The sequence below is a fragment of the Sarcophilus harrisii genome, chromosome 2 (genome assembly GCF_902635505.1).
Source record: "Sarcophilus harrisii chromosome 2, mSarHar1.11, whole genome shotgun sequence".
NCBI classification, from domain to species: domain Eukaryota; kingdom Metazoa; phylum Chordata; class Mammalia; order Dasyuromorphia; family Dasyuridae; genus Sarcophilus; species Sarcophilus harrisii.
Genome location: NC_045427.1, coordinates 463,989,460 through 464,012,146, shown reverse-complemented (window position 1 = coordinate 464,012,146; position 22,687 = coordinate 463,989,460). Strand labels below are relative to the sequence as shown.

Sequence of the window (22,687 nt, the reverse complement as noted above, 5' to 3'; positions counted from 1 at the left end):
AGGGCTTCAGCTTGAGAGTCCGCAGACATAATTTAGTCAATTCAATTCGACTGTTCAAGTTCAATAAATGCTCATTAAGTACCCAAGAAATAGCAGCCACTATGTTAAGTGCTAGTGATAAAGATTTTAAAAAAAAATAACAACAAAAACAAAAAATAGTTCATGCCTTGAAGCTTAGGGTCCACTGAGGGGAACACAAACTACACACTGGTAAATATACACAAAATTCATAGTTCAGGATAAAGGGGGAATAATATTATTTTCTTTAACAGGGGAAAGGAAAGAATCAGAAAAAGGGGCTCATACATTTGAAACTTGAGTTTAGCACTAAAGGGAGTAAGGGAAGGGATTTCAAGAGTCAGAAGGAAGGAGGGAAAAAAATTAGTCACCCAGGTCAGTCTGTTCAAAGCAAGGACGCAGAAGATGGAATGTTGTATAAAGGGAATAATAAGTCATTTTCACTAGAAAGTAGTATCTAGAAAGACAGGTTGAAGCTAGACTATGAAGGGCTCTAAATGCCAAATAAAAGACTGTTTAGCCTCAAGAATGGTGCTACTGAATTATCTTGAGCAGTTTGATTTCAGAGCCAGACTTGAATTTCAGTCCTGGCTCTGACCTCAGATATCTTGTTTTTTCTCTTTGAAAATCAGTTTTCCTTATATATGTAGCCAGGTGGTACAGTGGATAAAGTGATGGACCTGGAAGACACAACTATATGACCCTAGGCAGGTTGTTTAAATCTAACCCTGTGTGCTTCAGTTCTTCATCTGTAAAATGATCTGGAGAAAGAAACAGCAAACCATCCCAGTATCTGTGTCAAGAAAACCTCAAACAAGGTCACAGAAAGTTGGACTCAACTGAACAACAATAAACAACAAAATTCCTTATAAGTTGTAGAAAAAAATTACCCACCCTAACTCATCAGGTTATTGTGAAATGATAATAATAAAAAAAATGTACTCCATAATGATTAGATATGATAATAATAAAAAAAATGTACTCCGTAATGATTAGGTACTGATATTTTTAAAAGACAGACTTAAGACTGGTCTTATATAAAATCTTGAGAGATCATGCCATTCTCTCCATTAAATGGAGTTATCAAGAAAGTCTGGGCATTTGGTGTTCTCCCTGGGAAAAGCACTTTCTTTGTCCATTGTGCTTGTTCAAAGATCAACAGGACAATAGACTTGGCCAAATGAAGTTCAAGGTTTCAAGATTCCTTTTATTGGAGTTCACAAGTCCTGCCTCCCCAAGATAGCAGAGTATTATTAATCCTTATCAAATATCTCTTTTTTTTTTTTTTTTTTTTAAATTTAATAGCCTTTTATTTACAGGATATATACATGGGTAACTTTACAGCATTAACAATTCCAAACCTTTGTTCAATTTTTCACCTCTTACCCCCCCCCTCCCTAAATGGCAGGATGACCAGTAGATTTAAATATATTAAAATATAACTTAGATACATAAAAGTATACATGACCAAAAAATTTTTGCTGTACAAAAAGAATCAGACTCTGAATTATTGTACAATTATTGTGAAGGAAATCAAAAATGCAGGTGTGCATAAATATAGGGATTGGGAATTAATGTAATGGTTTTTTATCATCCCCCAGGTTCTTTTTCGGGTATAGCTGGTTCAGTTCATTACTGCTCCATTAGAAATGATTTGGTTGATCTTGTTGCTGAGGATGGCCTGATCCATCAGAACTGGCATCATCTAGTATTGTTGTTGAATATAAATGATCTCCTGGTCCTGCTCATTTCCTCAATCAGTTCGTTAAATTCTCCAGGCCTTTGAAATCATCCTTTGGTCATTTCTTACAGAACAGTAATATTCCATAATTTTCATAACCACAATTTATTCAGCCATTCTCAACTGATGGACATCCATTCAGTTTCAGTTTCTAAACCACTACAAAAAGGGTGCCACAAACATTCGTGCACCGGGTCCCTTTCCCTTTTTATAATCTCTTTGGGATATAACCGTAGTAACACTGCTGGATCAAAGGGTATGCACAGTTTGATAACTTTTTAATAGTTCCAAACTACTTCAAAATGGTTGGATTGTTCACAACCCAAACAATGAATCAATGTCCCAGTTTTCCCATCCCCTCCAACAATCAATTATTTTTTTCCTGTCATTTTAGAACGAAGGTGTAAATTATCTTAAGTTGTCTTAATTTGCATTTCTCTGATTAATAATGACTTGGAGCATCTTTTCATATGACTAGAAATAGTTTCAATTTCTTCATCGAAATTGTCTGTTCATATCCGACCATTTTTCAATTGGAGAATGGCTTGATTTTTTTATAAATTAGAGTTAATTCTCTATATATTTTTTAAATGAGGCCTTTATCAGGAACCTTTGACTGTAAAAATATTTTCCCAGTTTATTGCTTCCCTTCTAATCTTTGCCAAAGGTTTTTTATACAAAAAACTTTTCAGTTTGGTAAATCAAAATTTTTATTTTCTGATCAGTAATGATCTCTAGTTCTGCTTTTGGTCATAAAGACCTTCCCTTCCAATCGAGATGTAAACTATCCCATGTTCCTCTAATTTATTAATGATTTATTCTTTGCTAGGTCATGAACCCATTTTGACCTTATCTTGGTGTTCGGAAGGGATCAATGCCTAGTTTCTGCCATATTGTTTCCAATTTTCCCAGCAATTTTTATCAAACGTAGTTCTTATCCCAAAAGCTGGGATCTTTGGGTTTGTCAAAGACTGGTTCTATATTTGTTGACTGTTTTATCCCTTGAACCTCTCCTATTCCCCTGATCAACTAATCTATTCCTTAGCCAATACCAAATGTTTTGGTAACTGCTGCTCAAATATAATTTTAGATCTGGGAAAGCTGCCACCATCATTTGATTTTTTTTCATTAATTCCCTTGAAATTTTGACCTTTTGTTTTTTCCATATGAACTTTGTTGTTATTTTTCTAGGTCATTAAAATGTTTTTGGGAGTCTGATTGGTATAGCTAAATAAATGGTTTTTATAATATTGCATCTTTATTATATTTGCTCGCCCTATCCAAGAGCATTTAATATTTTTCCAATTGGTTTGGTCAGACTTAATTTGTGTGAAAGTGGTCTGAATTTTGCTCATAAAGTTTCTATTTTCCCTTCGATAGATTCCTAAAATTTTATATTATCAGTAGTTACTTTAAATGGAATTTCTCTTTGTAACTCTGACTGTTGGTTTTTAGTGATAATAAGTGCTGATGTTTGTTTATAACCGAACTTTGCTAAAGGTTTGGATTATTTTAATAACTTTTAAGAATCTCTGGGGGTTCTCTAAGTATACCATCATGTCATCGAAAGGTATAATTTGGTTTACCTATTCTTATTCCCTTTAATCTCTTTTCTCAGCTCTTATTGCTATAGCTAGCGTTTCTAATACAATATTAAATATAACGGTGATTGGGCAACCTTGTTTCACTCAGATCTTATTGGGAATGGTTGCAGTTTTCTCCATTACATATGTGCTTACTGATGGTTTTTAAATAGATGCTGCTGATTATTTTAAGGGAAAAGTCCATTTATTCCTATACTCTCAAGTGTTTTTAATAGGAATGGATGTTGGATTTTATCAAATGCTTTTTCTCATCTATTGAGAATGATCATATGGTTTTTTGTTAATTTTTATTAAATGGCCAATTATATTGATAGTTTTCCTAATATTGAACAGCCCTGCACCTGGTATAAATCCTACTTGATCATAGTGTATTATTTGGGAGATGATTTTCGGGTCTTTTTGCTAATATCTTTTTAAATTTTAGCATCAATTTCATTAGGAGATTGGTCTATAATTTCTTTTCTGTTTTCAGCCTACCTGGTTTAGGTATCATACCATTCTGTGTCATAAAATTTGGTAGACTCCTTCATTCCCTATTTTATCAAATAATTTATATAGCATTGGGCCAATTTTTTTTAAATGTTTGGTAAAATTCAATATAAACCATCTGGTCCTGGGGTTTTTCTTGGGAGTTGTTTAATTGCCTTTCATTTCTTTTCTGAAATGGGACTATTCAACAATTTCTTCCTCCCTTTAGTCTGGGAAGTCTATATTTTTGGAGGTAGTCATCCATTTCACTTAGGTTATCAAATTTATTGGCATAAAGTTGAAACAAAATAATCTTATTATTTCTCTAATTTCCTCTTCCTTGGTGGAAGTTCTCCCTTTTCATTTTTAAGAACTAATTTCATTTTCCTCCCTCCTTTTTCTAATCAGATTTACCAAAGGCTTATCTTTTTTATTGGCTTTTTTCATAGAACCAACTCTTAGTTTTATTAATTAGTTCAATAGATTTTTTATTTAAATTTTTAATTTCTCCCTTTTTAATTTTAAATTTCCAATTTAGTATTTGATTGGGGTTTTAATTTGGTCTTTTTTAGTTTTTTTAGTTCAAGCCCAACCATTAATCTTTTTTTTCTCTGTTTTTATTCAAGTAAGCCTCTAGGGATATAAAATTCCCTCTTATTAGCTTTGGCTGCATCCCCAAATTTTTTTATGATGTCTCATCATTGTCATTATCTTAATTAAATTATTAATTGTATCTATAATTTGCTGTTACCCAATCATTTTTTAAGATGGGTTTTTTAGTTTCCAATTATTTTTTTATTTCCCCCTAATTTTTTTTTGAATGTATTTTTTATTCATCATGATCTGAAAAAGAAAGCATTTACTATTTCTGCTTTCTTGCATTTAATTTTAGGTCTTTATGTCCCAATATATGGTCAATTTTGAATAGGTTCCATGAACTGCTGGAAAGAAAGTATATTCCCTTCATCTCCATTCAATTTTCTCCAAAAGATCCAACATACCTAATTTTTCTAATATTCTGTTTACTTTTTTAATTTCTTTCTTATTTGTTTTGTGGTTTGATTTTTAATTCCAAGGTAATTGAGATCTCCTACTATTACATTTTGTTTCTATTTCTTTTGCAACTCTCAACTTCTCCTTTAGGAAGTAGTGCCATCCACTTGGTGCATATATTTTTAATATTGATATTGCTTCCGTTGTTTATGTACCCTTTGCAGGATGTTTTCCTTCCTTATTTCTTTTAATTAGATCAATTTTACTTTTTTGATCTGAATGGGATGGCTACCCGACTTCACCTGGGAAGCATAATAGATTTTGCTCCAGCCTTTTTTCCTTTACTCTATATGTATCCCCTGCTTTTGTGTTTCTTGTAAACAACATTTGTAGGGTTCTGACTTTGATCCAGTCTGCTTTGCCTCCTCTTTGGGGGAGTTCATCCCATTCACATTTACGGTTAGAATTACTAAATCTGTATTTCCTGCCATCCTAATAACCCCAATTGTGCTTTACTTATTCTTGCCTCCCCAACCCTCTTTCACCTTTTAAACTTTTAATCTTTCCCGATTTTCCTCTTTTAATCCCTCCCCCCCCTTTGGCCCCCTTCCTTCCCCCTTTTCCCCTTTTCCTCCCCCCGTTTTTAATGAGGGAAAAATTTTCTCAAAACAAAATTCAAATTTTTTCCTTTGACCCCTGTGGGAAGATTCCCACTGTTCCTCCCCTCCCAAACCCCTTTTTCCTTGCCTCTTTGGGATTGGTTTCCCTCTTTTATCCCTCCCCCACCTTATTCTATCTCCCTTTTCCAATCTACTTCCCTTTTTTTAATTTAATCAGTACTATCAAATTTACATGTATTTTTTTTATATCCACAACAGAAATAAATTTCAAGGTTATTTTTTACCTTTTTCTGCATCTCTTAGGTTCTTTCTTAGATCAAATTTTTGTTTAATTCTGGTTTTTTCTTTGAAACAAATGGAATTCATTTGTTTCATTAAATGTCCATCTTCTTCCCTGGAAGAAAATGCTCAGCTTATGGGTAGTTTATTCTTGGTGCATCCCAAGTTCTTGTGCCTTTCGATATCAATTGGCCCTTCTTTTCCTTTAATGTAGGGCAGCCAGATCCTGGGGATCCATTGTGGCACCTCGGTATTTAAATGGTTTTTTTTGGCTGCTTGAAAATTTTTTCCTTTATCAAGTTCTGAAATTTTCCCAATATTCCTTGGTGTTTTATTTTGGGTTTTTTTCAGAAGGTGTTCGATGAATTCTTTCAATCCTATTTTACCTTCTGATTCTATTACATCTGGGCAGTTCTCTTTGATGATTTCTTGTAAAAAATAGTATCTAGGCTCTTTTTTTCATCATAGTTTTCGGAAAGTCCAATAATCCTCAGATTATCTCTCCTAGATCTATTTTCAATCTGTCATTTTAGCAATAGATAATTCATGGTTTTTTCCATTTGTCATTTTTTTGGTTTTGTTCTAGTTCTTGCTGTCTCAATGCATCATTAGTTTCAATTTGTTCAGTTCAATTTTTAAAGAATTATTTTCTTCATTAGCTTTTTTTTTACTTCTTTCTGTATATTCCAATTGATTTTTAATTATTGTTTTGGTCTTGAATTTTTTTTCCCCAATTTCATAATTTTTTTAGTGAATTATTTTCTTTTAATTACCGATCCTACTTTCTTGGGTTTCTTTGTCTTTTCCAATTCAGGATCCTACTTTTAGTGAATTCTTTATTTTTCAATTCAAATTCTTACTTTCCTGTGTTTTTTTTTTCCAACACCAATTTGCACTTCCTGGGAATTTTTAACTTTTCCAATTTATTTCAGGAAGGTTGTTTTTGGCTTCTCTTTCCTTTCCCCATTTATCTTCTAACTCTCTTTTGAGACTTTTAATGGTTTCTTCTATGGGACTTTATGTAAAGGGAGGACATCTGATATTTTGCTGTTTGATGTCTCTTCAGGTTTGTGACCTGCTCTTTTTCTGCATAGAAGCTGTCGATTGTTCTTTTCATCTTTTTTTATTCATGTTTTAAAGCCTTTAGGTAGGTCCCAGGCAAGGGGTTACCAGCCCTCTGCAGAGCAGGGAAAGATTTAAAGGTTTCCCGAGATATGGGGTCTTTGGTGAGAGTTTTCCTTCCCCAACAGGAAGTGGATTCAGCACTGGCCGAAAGTTATCAAACGGCTTAGTAGGGCTGAGTGGATTATCGATTGCCCTGGCTGGCTAATGGTGGTGCACGCCCCGGGCCGGAGCCTCTTGTGGGACTGTGAGTTTAGCAGCTGGAGCAGACCGCAGACCGCCGAACTCTGCCCCAGTGTTTGCCCAATGCAAATCGGCCCTGAAAAGCTTCTATGGCCCCAACCGAGCTCCCAGGGTTGGAGGTAACCGGTCGTCCTCCCTGCCGTGCAGGATCACAAACCCCCAAGGAAAAGCCCTTATTTGGGGTTGGGGCGCGTTTTGTGCTGAGATCTGTGCTTTCACCTGGTTTGAGACTCTCGAACCTAATTTCTTCCCCGCCTGCCCCATCTCCCCTGGCCCCGAACAACCTTTTTGGGGAGGCTGAATTTTCTTTTTGGGTGAGTTGTTCTACTTCTTATCTTTCCGAATTGTAGCAATCAAGACTATTTTTGAGGCTCAATATAATATTGGTAACGAGGGTAAGAGAAGAGCTTAGAAAGTCGCGTGTGTCTTCTCCGCCATCTTCCTTATCAAATATCTCAAAGGAAAGTGTGCAAATTTTAACTTTAACATCAGGCTAGTGCAGGTCTCTGATGAACACTTGCTACTTCTTCATTAGCAAAGTTGCCTTTATTGTACTTAAAAAAGATTTTAAAAGAAGAAACCCCTTTTCTCAGATGGATTACATCTCACCCAATGTAAGAATAGATGGACTCTTGTTCAGTCTTATTTCAGAATCAAAGGAAAAAAAAATTGTCAAATCTAGTTCTTTGGGACAAGGGATAATAATGGAAATAAGTGTTTATGGGGATAAAGTGCATATATAATAATCCTAATGTGGATGTTACTGTAATAGTCTAATTACATATTTAAATCTATATGCATATTTAACTTGTAAGAATTTTGGAAGCCCCACTGACAACAGAGAATGTAATAATCTATTGTGGGGATAGATGATGATAATGAGTGATAAAAGTGGTAATGATGATGATGATATTGTTACAGATGATTAATCAATAAACATTAAGTATACATAATATAACAGGAACTGTACTAAATACTGGGGATACAAAAAGAGGCAAAAGACAATCACCCCAACCGAGTGATTTTTCTCAGTATTTTACTTTTCCAAATGTTTTGTTTTGTTTTGTTTTTTTAAACAAAAAATAGTTTTGTAAGAGTTTGTGTTCCAAATTTTTTTCTCCTTCAGTCCTTTATCTTCCTGCTCCCCAATTCAGCAAGCAATCTGATATAGGTTATATACATATATAATCCTTTTTAAACATGGTTCCATATTTGTCATGTTGTACAAGAAAAATCAGACCAAAAAGAAGAAAAAAAATACAAGAAAGAAAAAAGCAAAGAAGTGAAAATAGGATGCTTTGATTCTCATTCAGCCTTCATTTTCCATCCCAAGTCTATTGGAATTGTATTGTTGAGACATAGTTGCCCATCACATAATCTTGACGTTACTGTGTTTAATTCTCCTAGTTCTACTCATTCAGCATCAGTTCATGTAAGTCTTTCCAGGCTTTTCTGAAATCGGCCTCATTATTTCTTATAGAACAAAAATATTCCATTACATTCATATACCATATTTTGTTCAGCTATTCCCCAAATGATGGGCATCCACTGTTTCCAATTCCTTGCCACTACAAAAAGAGGAGCTTACATTTTAATGGAGGAGACAATATACAAATTTATAACCAAGAAAGCTATATATAGGATAAATAGAAAGAATGAACAGAGGGAAGGGACTAAAATTAAAGGGAGAGGTGGATAAATTATAATTAATACAAAGTAGAACATTTTATAGGTGTCTTTGTTGAACATTTTATAGGATGGAAAGGACGTTAGAGATCTAGTCTAGCTCTCTTGTCCCACAGGGAAAGAAAAAAACTCAGAGAACTTGAGTGGTTTATTCAAAATCAATCAAATACTCAATAGGAGAGCTGGGATTTGAACCCAATAATTACACATTCAGTTCTGGTTCTACTATCTCATACTTGCACAAAATTTGTAGGGTTTATTTTCATTTTCCAAGTCAATACTAAATCATCACTGTCTTTTCCTATTGGAGGTTACATTGTTTGTGATTATAAATATTACTAATAATCACTGACACTTGTGCTTTTAAATTTTGCAAAGTATTTTACATGTAGTAGCTCATCAAAACCTTTCAATAATCTTATGAAAAACAGATGATTATAGATAGTATTAGTCTCCCATTTTACAGGTGAGAAAACTGAATTTCAGAAAGGGTAAGTGACTTGCCTATGATCACAGCCAGTTAATACAAGAAGTATGATCATCTTGATTTCAAATCACAGTCCCTCTATGTCATGTTGTCTCTCAAAAAGCCTATGTGACTGTTTTTGTATTTATGGCATTTTCATGTCCCAAATTAAGGGGGACCAGGAAAGATGCTTGGCCTATGGGACAGATTATTTAACTTTGCCTTTTTCTTTGAATGAGTGATTATACCTCCTGAATTGCCAATGAATCATATTGTAGATTGATTTTACATTTTTGCAGTTTTTAGAATTTTGTGATGAAGTCATCTTATTAGAAGATGGGGAGATTTATGAAAAAGGAACTCACAAAGAACTTATGCAGAAACGGGGACAATATGCAAGGATGATTCACAACCTTCGGGGATTGCAATTCAAGGTAACTTAGAATCTTTACAAATAGGTATCCGGGAGGAATTACTTGTGTATTTTTTTCTTTTTCTTTTTTTGCTGAAGCAATTGGGGTTAAGCACCTTGCCCAGGGTCACACAGCTAGGAAGTGTTAAGTGTCTGAGGTCATATTTGAACTCAGGTCCTCCCGACTTCAGGGCTGGTGCTCTACCCACTGCACCACCTAGCTGCTCCTTGTGTATTTTATTTCTTTGGCTAATTTTAAGAGGAATCTTCTTTTGTTCCCAGGATCCTGAAAACATTTACAATAAAGCAATGATGGAAGTCCAAAAGGAGAACCACGGGGATCAAGCTGCCAAGGGAGAGAAAAATGCTGGTACAATCAGAATTACGGTCTCAACTCTCTTATTGCTCATGGCTAGTGAATGGCTCCATAGCTGTCTTTATTTCTAATCCTAGCTTTGACTCCACATGATGAAAAAGATGAAGGAAAAGAATCCGAGACAGATCTAGATCCTCTAGACACAAAAGGTATGGTTTTATCCATTATAATACACTTATAGAGAGTTTTTAAGCTTGAAAAGCAATCTCCATACAATATTGATCCTGACAACAGCCCTGTAAGACAAGTGCTGAAGACATTATTTTTATATTACAGATGTGGAAAATTGGCTAAGGGAGTTTTTGAGGTAAGACTCAAACCTAGGTATTCCTGATTCCAAGCCACATTGTGCCATTCATTCATCTATGCATTATTTTTAACTATTATCTATGGTAACTGATGTCAACTCAATATGGTTTCTTATAATAATCACTTTATATAGTTCAGGAAATGCCTTTTTTTTTTTTTTTTTTAACAATAGTCCAGTGGCTTGGTGCAAAACTTAATATCATTCCTATTTTACAGATAAGGACTATGTAGCCAGGAGAGGCTTATGATTTCCCCACAATTACACAGCTAATAAGTGGCAAAATCCAGACTCAAACTGACCTTTCTTGACCCTATGTCGTAATACAAACACTCAACTATTGAGCCCCACGGATGCCCAGCCCTGTGCGAAGTACTATGGGTTAAAGAGATATCAGTTCCTGTCCTTAATTTGGGAGTTCTAATTCACCAGACGCATGAAAAACAATAAGAAAAAAAGCAAAGCTCATTTAGCCTTGGCCAAAATGTATAGGAGATGCCAAGGCCACAAAAGGCGGAGGTTGTCTCCCCTGGTCACCCCATTCAGCTTGTTGAGGGAGTAAGAACTGCCCAACTCTTCAGACCCTAAGGTCGGTGTGTTTGCCACCACACGATGCTGCTCCTTGGGCAGATCTGGGAGTAACAAATCCTTAAAAGGGGATAAGATGAAGGATAATTTTTCAAAGTTGGAGTTTTATGTCTGACAAACCATAAACTGTAAAATGATGCCTTCTAAAGGTATGTGATAGACACAAGGTTAAGGAAAGGGAAATCATTTTGTTGCCTTTGATTGTTTCAGGGCCTCAGAGTAGGAACCATCTGTTTTTTGCCACATGATAGAGGGAAAGATGGGGAAGATGGTCCTAAAGAGGGCCTGAAATGACAGATTCAACAAAACTGGCAGAAAATGAATTAGGTGCCTCCACTTTGGACATAATAACAATTGGACCACATTACCCCAACTCTCAAGGTCAAATGGTGTTATACCCATTCCTAGGCTCATCTTGACCCTTAGTAGGTGTTCTATTCATCTAAAATTTATGTGACCATTAATAGCTCATCTTATTGAAAATAATGGGAAGAATGTATAAGCTGATTCAAGAAACTGAGATTTGCTACCTTCGGTGTCAAGAGCATTTTGTAGAATTCAGTTAAAAAGAAAAAAAAAATAATAGGGATGTTTTAGGTAATGCTAATGAACTCAGGAAAGGATATGGTCAATTTTTTAAGACTCTGAGAGGACAGTCATTAGGACCTGCATGTATGAATCTTGAGACTTTTGAGAATTCACCTTCATTTTGTCATCCCAGAGAGAGGCATAATGTTCTCAGACCCTGTTAAGTATGTTCAAAGGAATATAAAGGTTCTCAGCCAACATATAATGGAGTTTCTATTCAGTGAGCTGCTCTTGAGCTGTGAAAGTTGTTCTTACCAGGGCAGAGTTTGAATATCCATGGTGCACTCATCAGCCTGACTCTATTCATAACTGCCTTTTGCTTAGAGGAAGGAATGTGATTTCTGACTTTGCTTGGGTGTTGACCTTTTCATTTTGCTCTGTTGAGGAGTAGGAGGTGGGAAAAGAGCAACATCAGAAAATGGTACATTCAGACAGGGCGCTGGGGCTCCTTTGCAGGCATATCTCTATTTTGTTTAACCTTATGTTTTTGGACAGAGGGGAGCTGTTTTCTAGATGCATAGAAACTGGAACAGGACTTAGGGAGACAGTGTGATAGGGCTGAGATTCTATCCAACTACCTGCTGTACACAACTAGAAGTCAGGGGATCTTATATGCAGTTACTGACTACGATCCTTTGTGTTTTTCTTGGCAGTTCCTACGAACCAACTCATTCAGACTGAAACATCCCGGGAAGGATCAGTGACCTGGAGAACATATCACACGTACATTAAGGCTGCTGGAGGTCTGGCATAAAACATCTCTGGGTTTAATTTATTCTCAGTGCTTTGTAAAATTGTTCAGTACATATTTTACAGTCTCTTTAACAATTACTACTTTATAGTAAGGCTGTTAATCAATGTTCTTCCTGAAATCTAAAATCAGATGAATTCAGTATTTCAATGGTATCATTCTTTACCTCCAATAAGGATGCCAACCCATATTATTGGGAAAATCAAGTCAGCTCCTCGAATCAGAAGCCGACCAGCTTCATCTACTAAAATGTAGTGTTCTAAATCACCTAATATAACTGCAGGCAATTCAAAATAGTATCTGCTTTCACAACAAAATCCCCACCACAATGGAATGTGCCAAACTTGGAGATGTGAAATCTTTGTTGCTTATAATGTTTGCATTTTTCCTCCCAAGATCAGTATTCTATTTAAGAATTCTGAGGTTCCTCAATGAATGAAAATTTTTGTAACACTCCAGTGCCATAGGCAGGCAATCAGGACCAATTTTCCAATTGAAGGGAACAAATAAATCCAGTATGACAGTGCTTTGTGCACAGAATTTTATATGTGAACACCCCCGTGTGAGATGGTTTCCAATAGGTAGCAATAATTGAATGGGCAGCTGTAAACACTGTTTTGAACATTTAAAAGTCTACAAAATATTTGGATTCCAGGAAGACAGAAAAACCTGCTGTCTGTCATATGAATAACTAGCTTGGGGATTCCCTCCCCCCCCTCTTCTAGGGTATATCCTGTCCATCTCCGTGGTGTTTCTCTTCTTTTTGATGATTGGAAGTTCAGCCTTTAGCAACTGGTGGCTAGGTTACTGGCTAGATCAGGGATCTGGGGTAAGTTTCATTCATTTTATTTTTTAAAGAAGTTTAAGTAATAATGATATCTTTAGTTAGCCACCTTGACTCTCAATTTACTAAATACAAACATGCTTTTCAAGTCTTCACTAACATTTAGAGGCATAATTAAAAGTATTATAACTTGGGGCAAAAACAGTTCAGTGAGGGAGGGAAGCATCCAACATTTAGGAGAGTTACTTAGAAAAGATGGAGGTGTTAGCCTTGTCCTCACTTGAGACTGTGAGGGCCTTATGTGGGCTCCAAAGGAAGATGATCCAGAAAATAGATGGCAAGGTCTGTTTCACAAGCTAGCGGGGCAAGTGGTATAAACAGGACAAATAAACACCATTCCACAATTGGGATGGCAGAAAGCATGGGGAAGAAGCATAACCTCTATGAGTTAGTGACCTGGAGCAAATGTCCATGTACCCCATGATCAAAACCAAGGAGGCCTCAAATTCAGATCCCAAATATTTGTTTACCCAAGAAAGAATCTTGCCAAAATGAGCAATTTATGTGCAATCAGAGATCCCAACTTTGAGCATGTCACTTTCTCTTTAATGGGCCCCAGTTTTTCTCAATTAGCAAATGAAGTAGTTAAATTATAATTTTTTGAGTCCTCTTATAATTGAAAGAGCACTAGGTTTGGAATCAGACCTAATTAGAATTAAAGTCCTAGCTTTGATAATTACTACCTATATCACCTTGTCCCCTCTGGGCATCAATTTTTCCATAAGTAAAATGAGGTATTAGGCTGGGAGATCTCTCTGGTCCCCTGAAGCTCTAAATCTCATGAACCAAAAGTGTTTTTTTAAGAAGAAACAATTTTTAAAGATTTTTAAATATGAAAAAGCAGTTTTCATAGATTTTAAAATATGGCCACAAATGGGCATGACTTTTTGCTTCCCCCCACTGTATACTCTCAGAAAGTGGTATCTCCAGTTTAGGCAGGTAAATGTCCACTTCAAAGTATCCTGATAAGTTATTTTCCATTCCTCCCTACTATAGCCTTCTCTGTAGCAGCCATAGTGAAACACTGATTTGGTAAATAGGGCCAAATACCCCCATCATGCAGATATCCACTAAACTTTTGAAATTGGACACATCCTAAAAATTCTACCAACTTTTGGGAAAACCAAATGAACCCACCTTTTTAGAAGTGATGCTTGGAAACAAAGACTTCATCCTTGGGAAAAGATTTTGTGATTTTATCTTTCCAAAGGAGGTTTCAAGATACTAGGAGAAAAGATTTAGTTACTGACAGAAATCTTAAAGTCTTTCCAGAAGGCTGGAAAGCACTTATGAGGATCTTGATATTATTTTCTCTCTTTACCCTTATAAGGGCAACTTGGCTCATAATATCTCCATATTTATGCATTTCCCTACTCCATAAATGCTGGGTCTAAGCCTAGAGTATAATGGAGTCTTCTTCCCCAGTTGGGTCCTTTATAAGTTATACATTGAAAAAGAAACCGAGACTTTTATAAAGTATAAAATACTCATCCAGGGCAGCTAGGTGGTGTGGTGGATAAAGTACCAGCCCTGAAGTCAGGAGGACATGAGTTCAAATCCGGCCTGAGACTTAATACTTCTTAGTTGTGTGACCCTGGGCAAGTCACTTAACCCCAATTGCCTCAGCAAAAAAAAAAGAAAACAAATGCCTTTTTAATTTTTCTCTGGACTGTGTGTTTAAAGTTATATGACAGTTAAGAAAAACAGGTTGTTTTCTAAACATTTTTATTGCTTATGACAATAACAAATGGAAATTATGAGATTGATGGATGAGTCTTTTTTTCCTGTTAAGTGACTTGCCCTGGGTCTCACAGCTAGTAAGTGTTAAAGTGTCCGAGCCAGGATTTGAACTCAAGGTCCTCCTGACTTCAGGGCTGGTGCTCTATCCACTGCACCAACTAGCTGCCCCTAAAAAGGCATTTTTAAGCAGTGTACTCTTGGTTTGCCATCAGAGAGCTACATTCTCATTTAAAAGATTTGGGAACCAGAAAGTAGTTAAGATCATAATGAGAATCCCTTGAATTTATTTTACACATTTCTCATAAGAGAAGGTTCAACCTCATAAGAGGTTCAAAATATTTTGTGCATGTTATCTCCTTTTTTCTATTAAAATAGGCATACACACATAAACATATATATCTTATTTTGTAGGTAGGAAAACTGAGACTCCAATATATAAAGTGACTTCCCCAAAAACATTTATAGAAAGTAGTAGTGATGAGTGCTCTGGTATCCCATTCACTTCATGCTACTTTAAGTTGATCTAAGCTATTTCACAACATATTCAATTTGCTTTCTTAGTGCTCTCATGCCAAACGCAGCTGAGATCACAGACTTGTGAGAGGCCAAAGGGATGAATTCTCTTTGGGGCTTCCTTCAGCTATCCATCTCCTCTTGTTCCCTAGTCCAATTACGTATGAAAAATGCAGTTGTTTGTTTGCTTTTCCCATTAAATGGCCGAACTTAATGAGACATATGCCTCTACACTGAGAAATGGTTGCCCCAGATTCCTGGTCCCTGAGACACAAATATAAAAGTTGATAGCCAACTTTATGTTATCAGACATAATTCAAGTTTTCAAGATCTATCCTATACTCCTTTTCAGTTTCTCCCCGAAATGCTCTTTTAACCTTCCTTCCCCTTAATTTGTTCAAAGACAATTCAGATACAATACCCATTACATGAGCTTCTTTTCTGTTTTCTTTCCACAGATGAACTGTAGGTCTCGTAATAAGACCTCTTGTCAGAGAAGTGATATATTAATGAATCCCAAACAACCCATTTACCAGTCAGTATATGTGGCAAGTATGATGGCTGTGATCATTTTCAGTGTTATAAAAGGATACATTTTCACCAAGACAACTCTAATGGCATCTTCCACATTGCATGATAGAGTATTTGAAAAGGTAGGGCTGAGTAGAGATTTTGCAAAATCAGAGATTTCTGGGGTAGGCAACTATGGTGGAAAATGAAATAACAAAAAAAAAAGAACCACCAACTCAAATTATGGAATTCCTTAAACTGATAGTCTTAAGTCTTGAATTTGAGTCATTAATGTACTATTTATTTGAGCTTTGTTTTCTGCATCTGTAAAACAAGGATCTTGGGAGAATAAACATTCTGATTTCCAAGTGGTATAATGGAAAGAAAGATTTGTAGTCAACAGGCCTGGGGTACAAATTATGCCTCGGCTGCTAATAATCTCTGGGGCCACATTGAGCAATAGCTATGATATTATATGCTCAAAACTAGGTGAGCTCTAAAGAGTCTTACAAGTTGGGCAAGCTGGTTACCCTCTTTGGCTTTCAATTAGCTGTAAAGTAAAAAGAGTCTCAACTTGGAACCTCAGTATTCCCACTGGTAAAATGTTGGTGCGGAATGAGATGATCTCTCTGGTATTTTTCAGCCATCAGTCCTATAATACAAATTTTAGCAAAGTAGTTTTGAGGTTGCTCAATGACACTGGAACATTGCACCAAAGATCACTATTCCATAAGAATTCCTGTATTTCTTCCCCCACAGATCTTAAAAAGTCCAATGAGTTTCTTTGACACAACACCCACTGGCAGGCTAATGAACCGTTTTTCCAAGGACATGGATGAGCTGGATGTGAGGCTGCCATTTCATGCTGAGAACTTTTTGCAGCAATTTTCTATGGTGTTATCTATTCTAGTTATATTAGCAGCGGTATTTCCTGCTGTACTCTTTGTACTGGCTGGTCTAGCTGTCATTTTCTACATTCTCTTACGGTAAGTTGTTGTTGCTGCTACTAGGGCTTATTTAGGAGTGTAATCAGAGATCCTTTGCACACTAATACTATGATAGCCATAAATGTTGTGTAATAGCTACATTATCTTTTAATTTTACCCAAATTAGAGAATAAATTGATTTTTTAAGTTTCTGTCAAAGAAAAGATATTTTCTGAAAGATGTTTGCTCTTGATGTCAGAATCAAATTTCAAACATCCCACTCTCATTTCAGGAGTCTCTGGCTAATACCTCAAGGAGAGGAGGCAGCCAAAGACAGCTCCAGAACTAAAAATTTTAGGCTTGGTCTTCTCAGAATCTCAGTTTTCTTCTTTGTAAAATGATACATAATGTAATTCCTAAGAGCCCTTCAAGTTCTTTTATTGCTATATAAATTAACTTCTCTTTGGAAAAATATATCAGTTTGTCTAAAGATGGAAAGTCTTAATGAATAGTGGAAAGGCTTGATTGTGTCTTGGAGCAGAAAGCCTAGCAAGAACAGACTAGAAGAAGCATCAGGATGAAACCAAAGGAGGCTTGAGAAAGCTAAAACAGTTTTTCTTGATCTTTCGCACTCTTATAGAGCTCTGAACTTTCTTGGCTGTTAGCTATGCTGGTTCCTAGTTGTATGATTATAGGCCAGTCACTTAACCTTTGTGGGTCTAGTCTTCTCATCTGAAAAAAGGGGGTAATCATTTTACTGCCTAACTCATTATTACCATCATTATCACTTATTTCTCTTCTCTATCCTGGGTCATTCCCCATTCCCTTGTGTACTTAGTTTGACGAACTATCTCTATACCTTCATCATTAAAAATTAGCCAGAGGGAGTGAGGACACTGAAATGATGTGACACATCAAGAATTATTTCAAGAAACACTAAAGCATCTCTTGATTGGGAAACAGAATCTGGTATAAGGCCAGAAAATGGCCTAATTCAGCCAATCTCTTTAACATGGCTGGCCCAACAGAAAGGAATTTAAGAGTATAAGCCTTGGGGGTCCTAAGACTTCTGACCGATAAACTCTAGGGAAAAAAGCAGTGTATTAGAAGGTGCAGCCTTTCAAACACTTAGCTCTTAGTAAGCTAGGAATTCTAATTCAGTCTAATTGTAATATACTGCCTCTAGTATGTGTGGTATGTATAGATAGATAGAACTTAATAAGTATTTGTTCCCTTTTCCTTCCCTGTCCATGGCAGAGGCACACAGAAGTATCTTTTATTTTAATAACTTTCATTACAAATCATGATAAGAGTATTTAAGAATATCCTTCAAAGACTAGCTTCAATTTACTATTAAAGAATGGAGGAAGGAAATACCTGTAGAATCTATTCTAGATTGTGTTTGGGGACTAAGAATATCACTCACCTTGCACATTTTATTTGTTTTAATTCTGCTTTAATCTTGGAAAAAGTTTGATTTCAGAATTGTAGATTTCTACAATATGATTTCATCTTATCTTAGGGGTAATGACTTTGTCATTGACTGTAGCCAACCAAGTAAAACCTACTCCTTTTAAGTAAAAAAAAAATGAGGTCTTTTCTTTCATCCTTCCTATTGCTCAGATTCTGTGCTCTAGCTAAGTACAACTAAAAAGACGGATCTAGGGAATGGGAAACGACCCATGATAGAGAATAATAGAATGTTAGAATTGAAAAGGAATTTTAGAGATCATTTAATCTAATCTGCTCATTTTGCAAATGATAAAACTATGGTCCAGAGAAATAAATGATGTGTGTGTGTGTGTGTGTGTGTGTGTGTGTGTAAAGAATATATAAAGAATATACACACAGAATTATTACAGTATGCAGCCTATTGCCCAAAGTCTTATGCTAGTCAAGCACAGTGCTAAGATAAAGACACTTGATTCACTTTCTAAGAATTGTAGAACTAGTCTGAATATCAGATACTTTGACATCAGTACTGTGGATATATATATCCTGTTTTGAAGCCTAGACCTACAGACCAATTATAGTCACTTCTGTAGAGGGAGGTAGCCTGGAACTTTGGATCTGGAGTCAGAAGAACAGGTTCATACTCTGTTTCTGACATTTCCTACCTCTGCAGCCCTAGGAAAATCACTTTACTTTTCTGAGCTCTGGTTTCCTCACCTGGAGAATGGGAATGATGCCATTTAGGCTATTTGCCTCAAAACAGAAAAAAGCAGTCCTGGCCCTAGAAGAGGTTTTTGTTTAATATAGAATTCATTATATTAACTTGACATTAGGAAAAATTCTCCTGAAGTATACTTCAGCAAAGCCATACTGATAATTTTCATGAAAGAATACCTCAAAGAATCAAATCAATTTTTGCATCAGTTGATGTACCTGGTCCTTCTAGTGTTAACCTAAAAGAATTTAAAATTAAAAGATCATCTAGTCCAATCCTTTCCTTTTATACATGGGAAAACTGAGGTCCAAAAGAGAGAAATGGTTTGCCTAATATTAGATATTGAATAGAAAAGACAGGGTTCTAACTCAAGTCACCTGACTCCAAATTCAGGGAGATGTAGACAACAAATCCTAGATGTTAAAGACTTGGCTGATATGGGACCAAACATTGTGATGAAGTCTTTAAAATGTAGATACATCTCTCAATTGCTGAATGAACTATTTGGTTTTTGCATAGGTGTTTACCCCCATATAGCAAGGGTAGAAGGATCATTAACAAAAAGAACCACAAAGTGAACCGAGATTTGGCTGTTTCTATTTCCTTTGTAAAGCAGAGTAGGTCAACCAACAATCAATATTTTTGTTTTGAAGAACTGCAGTTTTATTTAACTGCTAAAATCTTGTCAAGGAAGAGGTCCTGTCAAGTTGTTATTGTTTGTCATTTGTGCTCAAAGGGGACCATGACATAAGGGAAGTGATACCATGACATACAAATGATTTATCTGTAACAAGTACACTCCCTGCCACTGGATTTAGAACCAGAGGACTTGAAGTTGGAACCTCAACTCTGCTACCTACCAACTGAGTGACCTTGGGCAAGTCATTTGCACTTGTACTCTCCTGACCTCAGTTTCTTCCTCAATAGAATGAGGGTGCCAGACAAGATGAGTGTCAAGGTCTCCTCTAGCTCGAAAGCCTATGATATTGCTAAACATTTGAAAACTGTTAAGATTTTAAGATTTACAAACTATTTTCCTTACAACAATCTGATGAGGATCTTCCTATTTCATAGAGGAGCAAACAAATTCTGCCATGAATTTGCTTAGGTTCTACTCTCCTCCCCTCCAGCTATCAATATACCAGACAAAGCTTCCTGAATTATCTCCCAATTTCATGGGATAGAAAGATGATGTTTGGGTCTTTTATTCCAACTTAGTTTTAGCTGCAAATGTAAGGGTTGAAATAAATTGGTTCTCAGGATCCCTCATGCAAATGTTAGCTCACCACTTCCTGATGATGCTCGCAGTGCCTCCACACATAGCCTTCCTTTCTTCTCTGCTTTCTTGCAGAATTTTCCACAGAGGAATCCAAGAGCTGAAGAAGGTGGAAAACATCAGTCGGACTCCTTGGTTCTCTCACATAACCTCCTCCATGCAAGGTCTGGGCATCATTCATGCCTATAATAAAAAAGAAGAATTTATCAGCAAGTAAGCACCAAACAGTGCCCTGTAGTCATCTCAGTCTTGCATCTGTCAGCAAGTTAATAGGAACAAATGACACTTCAACACTTAGTTCTCTCTGTGCAAAGGGTTTTGACCTTCTGTAGCATTTATATAGCAGAGGATCCAAGAACCCCAGGCTCAGGGATTAAAAGCCAGCCTGAGGCAGTGCTAATGAATGATTGGGTCACTAATTTCTCAAACAGGTCACTGTTTGCATATACAGTCTAGAGTTAATAAATAGGAGTACTACATCTAAATAAGGAGGTCTTTTTCCTATATAGAGCTAGCCCTTAGTGAAACTGAGTCCTTAGTGCAATTTACCTTTGGCAGCATCCTCCTCCATGTCCCTTTTTTTAAAATTGCCTTTAGATTTCTCCTTTGGCCTCCCATGTGCCCCACTCGTATAGGACAAACTCTAAAGTGATCTCAAAAAGAAATCTACAAAGCCTTAGCTAATAGAGACCTCAAGATAAGCTGGGAGACTTAAAAAGCTTAATTAACGCAGGAATGAATCCCTTCAGAGGAGGCCAAAGCCAATCCGGGGGTTTAGGAATCCTAGACCTATGAGCTTCTTATCAAGGTACCCTGACTTCAACCCTACAGCTCCTTTACCTTATATTCCTTACAAAACTTTTCCCACAAACTCCAAATCGAGGTTTCAAGCATTCTAAATCTTCCCAGCCCCTGAGCCAGCTCTAAACTCCTAGCTCTAAATCTGATGCTATGAATCAAATTAACAAATCAAGGTTGAGGCAAATAAAGTACAAAGAGAAATAATCTACTTCTAAACCTTAAATTATTATAAATTAAAGTTCATTCAAGGTCTAGCCTGATCAGCCTGATTCTCTCTAGACTGAGCATCATTAGAACTTTAAATAAGATGTCCTAGCAGTTCACCAACTTGGGCTCTCTGGATGTGAGGCTCATTGATTCATTCTTATACACCCATGTTCACTCCCAGCCAAATGAAACTCCCCAATGGTAGGCTCGTGGAGTTTTACTCGCAGTATCAAGTAACTATCAAACTACCCCATTCCCAATTAACCAAGGGACAAATAAGGAAATTCCAGCAGGTAAATAAAATAGTTCCCATTATCTCAAAACCAGAATAATTTAACTCCACATATTTATAAAAGAGAACCATATTCTTTTCTAATATCAATGGTGACATTTTAGGTATTGTCATAGGCAGTAAAGGGAGATCTTTAAAGGAAAATGACCCCATTTAGCATCACTTTAAATTGCAAGAAATATGCAGCCACTTCTCTATGCTACCTGCATATATATCAGGACTGGATTACACTGAGTTCTTTAGTATTTATTGAAGCTAATTTACTGCCTCACAAAGAATTTAGCAATTGCTTACAAAGAGTAGTGGGATATGGGAATGAAGTGCTTTTCTGTACAAACCAAATCTTTCAGATTCTTTAGGATTCTTCTATTTAAAACAGGTTTCTTTATAGCCATAAAATGCTTTTAATGTAATACCAGAGAAACTGAGGCAAGACAGAGATTGATTAATATTTAATGTGAAGAGTTTAGACTAGCTGACCACATGGGACTCATGTCCTAAGCATTCAGCACCGAGAAACTGAGGCAGGGAATTTATATAGGATTTTTAGCTAATTAGGGTTTGCAAGCAGGATACAGAAGTTGAGAATGCAATTAGTCTAACATTTTGCAGCTGTTGTTATCTTTAGTTCAGAGAAAGAGAGAGAGAGAGCAGGGAGAGAGGAGTTAACTTGATATTTACAGCTTTTGAATTGTGCCTTAGGCCCTGTCAGACAAACGAGGAGGACTATTCTTGGATAGTTGGGGATATAACAGGTTTTTAGGCAGGAAATGAGATGGCATAATTCTGTTCCAGGGTAGTTTTGGACAAAGATGGAATCAAAATGGTGGGTGGGCACCTGGATATTGTTTTTCTTTTCTATCCTTCATTGTCACAATAATATGTAAAACTCAATTTCCAGTCCTAATGGCAAGGAAGGGACTAGGAGCAGTACCCAACATTAATTCTTGAGTTTTCAGCAGAGTTGAAGGCCTGAGAAACAGCTCTTTTCCCTATATTTTGGGGGCTACTGCAAAAAAGGACTTTAAAAAGTAGTGTTTCCCTTCACAACCAACAAATTGGACCCCATGTCTTCTATAAAATACTCAATCCTTTATACTTGAAGCCTCACTATTTTTCATTTAAGCTACTATGGAGATAAGAGAGGGG

General features: G+C 36.3%; 1 protein-coding gene across 5 annotated transcripts in view; it reads left to right on the top strand.

Annotated features, from left to right (window-relative positions):
* The window catches only part of ABCC12 (ATP binding cassette subfamily C member 12), a 79,711-nt gene that overhangs the window by 32,630 nt on the left and 24,394 nt on the right, over positions 1-22,687 (top strand). For all 5 annotated transcript variants that reach the window (XR_004232267.1, XR_004232268.1, XM_031954436.1 and 2 more), the window contains 8 exons: positions 9,540-9,674; positions 9,935-10,022; positions 10,106-10,177; positions 12,165-12,254; positions 12,988-13,091; positions 15,818-16,012; positions 16,629-16,855; positions 20,314-20,451. Coding sequence is in view for 3 of the 5 variants with exons in the window: in XM_031954436.1 (XP_031810296.1) it covers positions 9,540-9,674; positions 9,935-10,022; positions 10,106-10,177; positions 12,165-12,254; positions 12,988-13,091; positions 15,818-16,012; positions 16,629-16,855; positions 20,314-20,451 (1,049 nt within the window). In the remaining 2 variants the exon portion in view is untranslated. The remainder of the gene's footprint in view (positions 1-9,539; positions 9,675-9,934; positions 10,023-10,105; positions 10,178-12,164; positions 12,255-12,987; positions 13,092-15,817; positions 16,013-16,628; positions 16,856-20,313; positions 20,452-22,687) is intronic.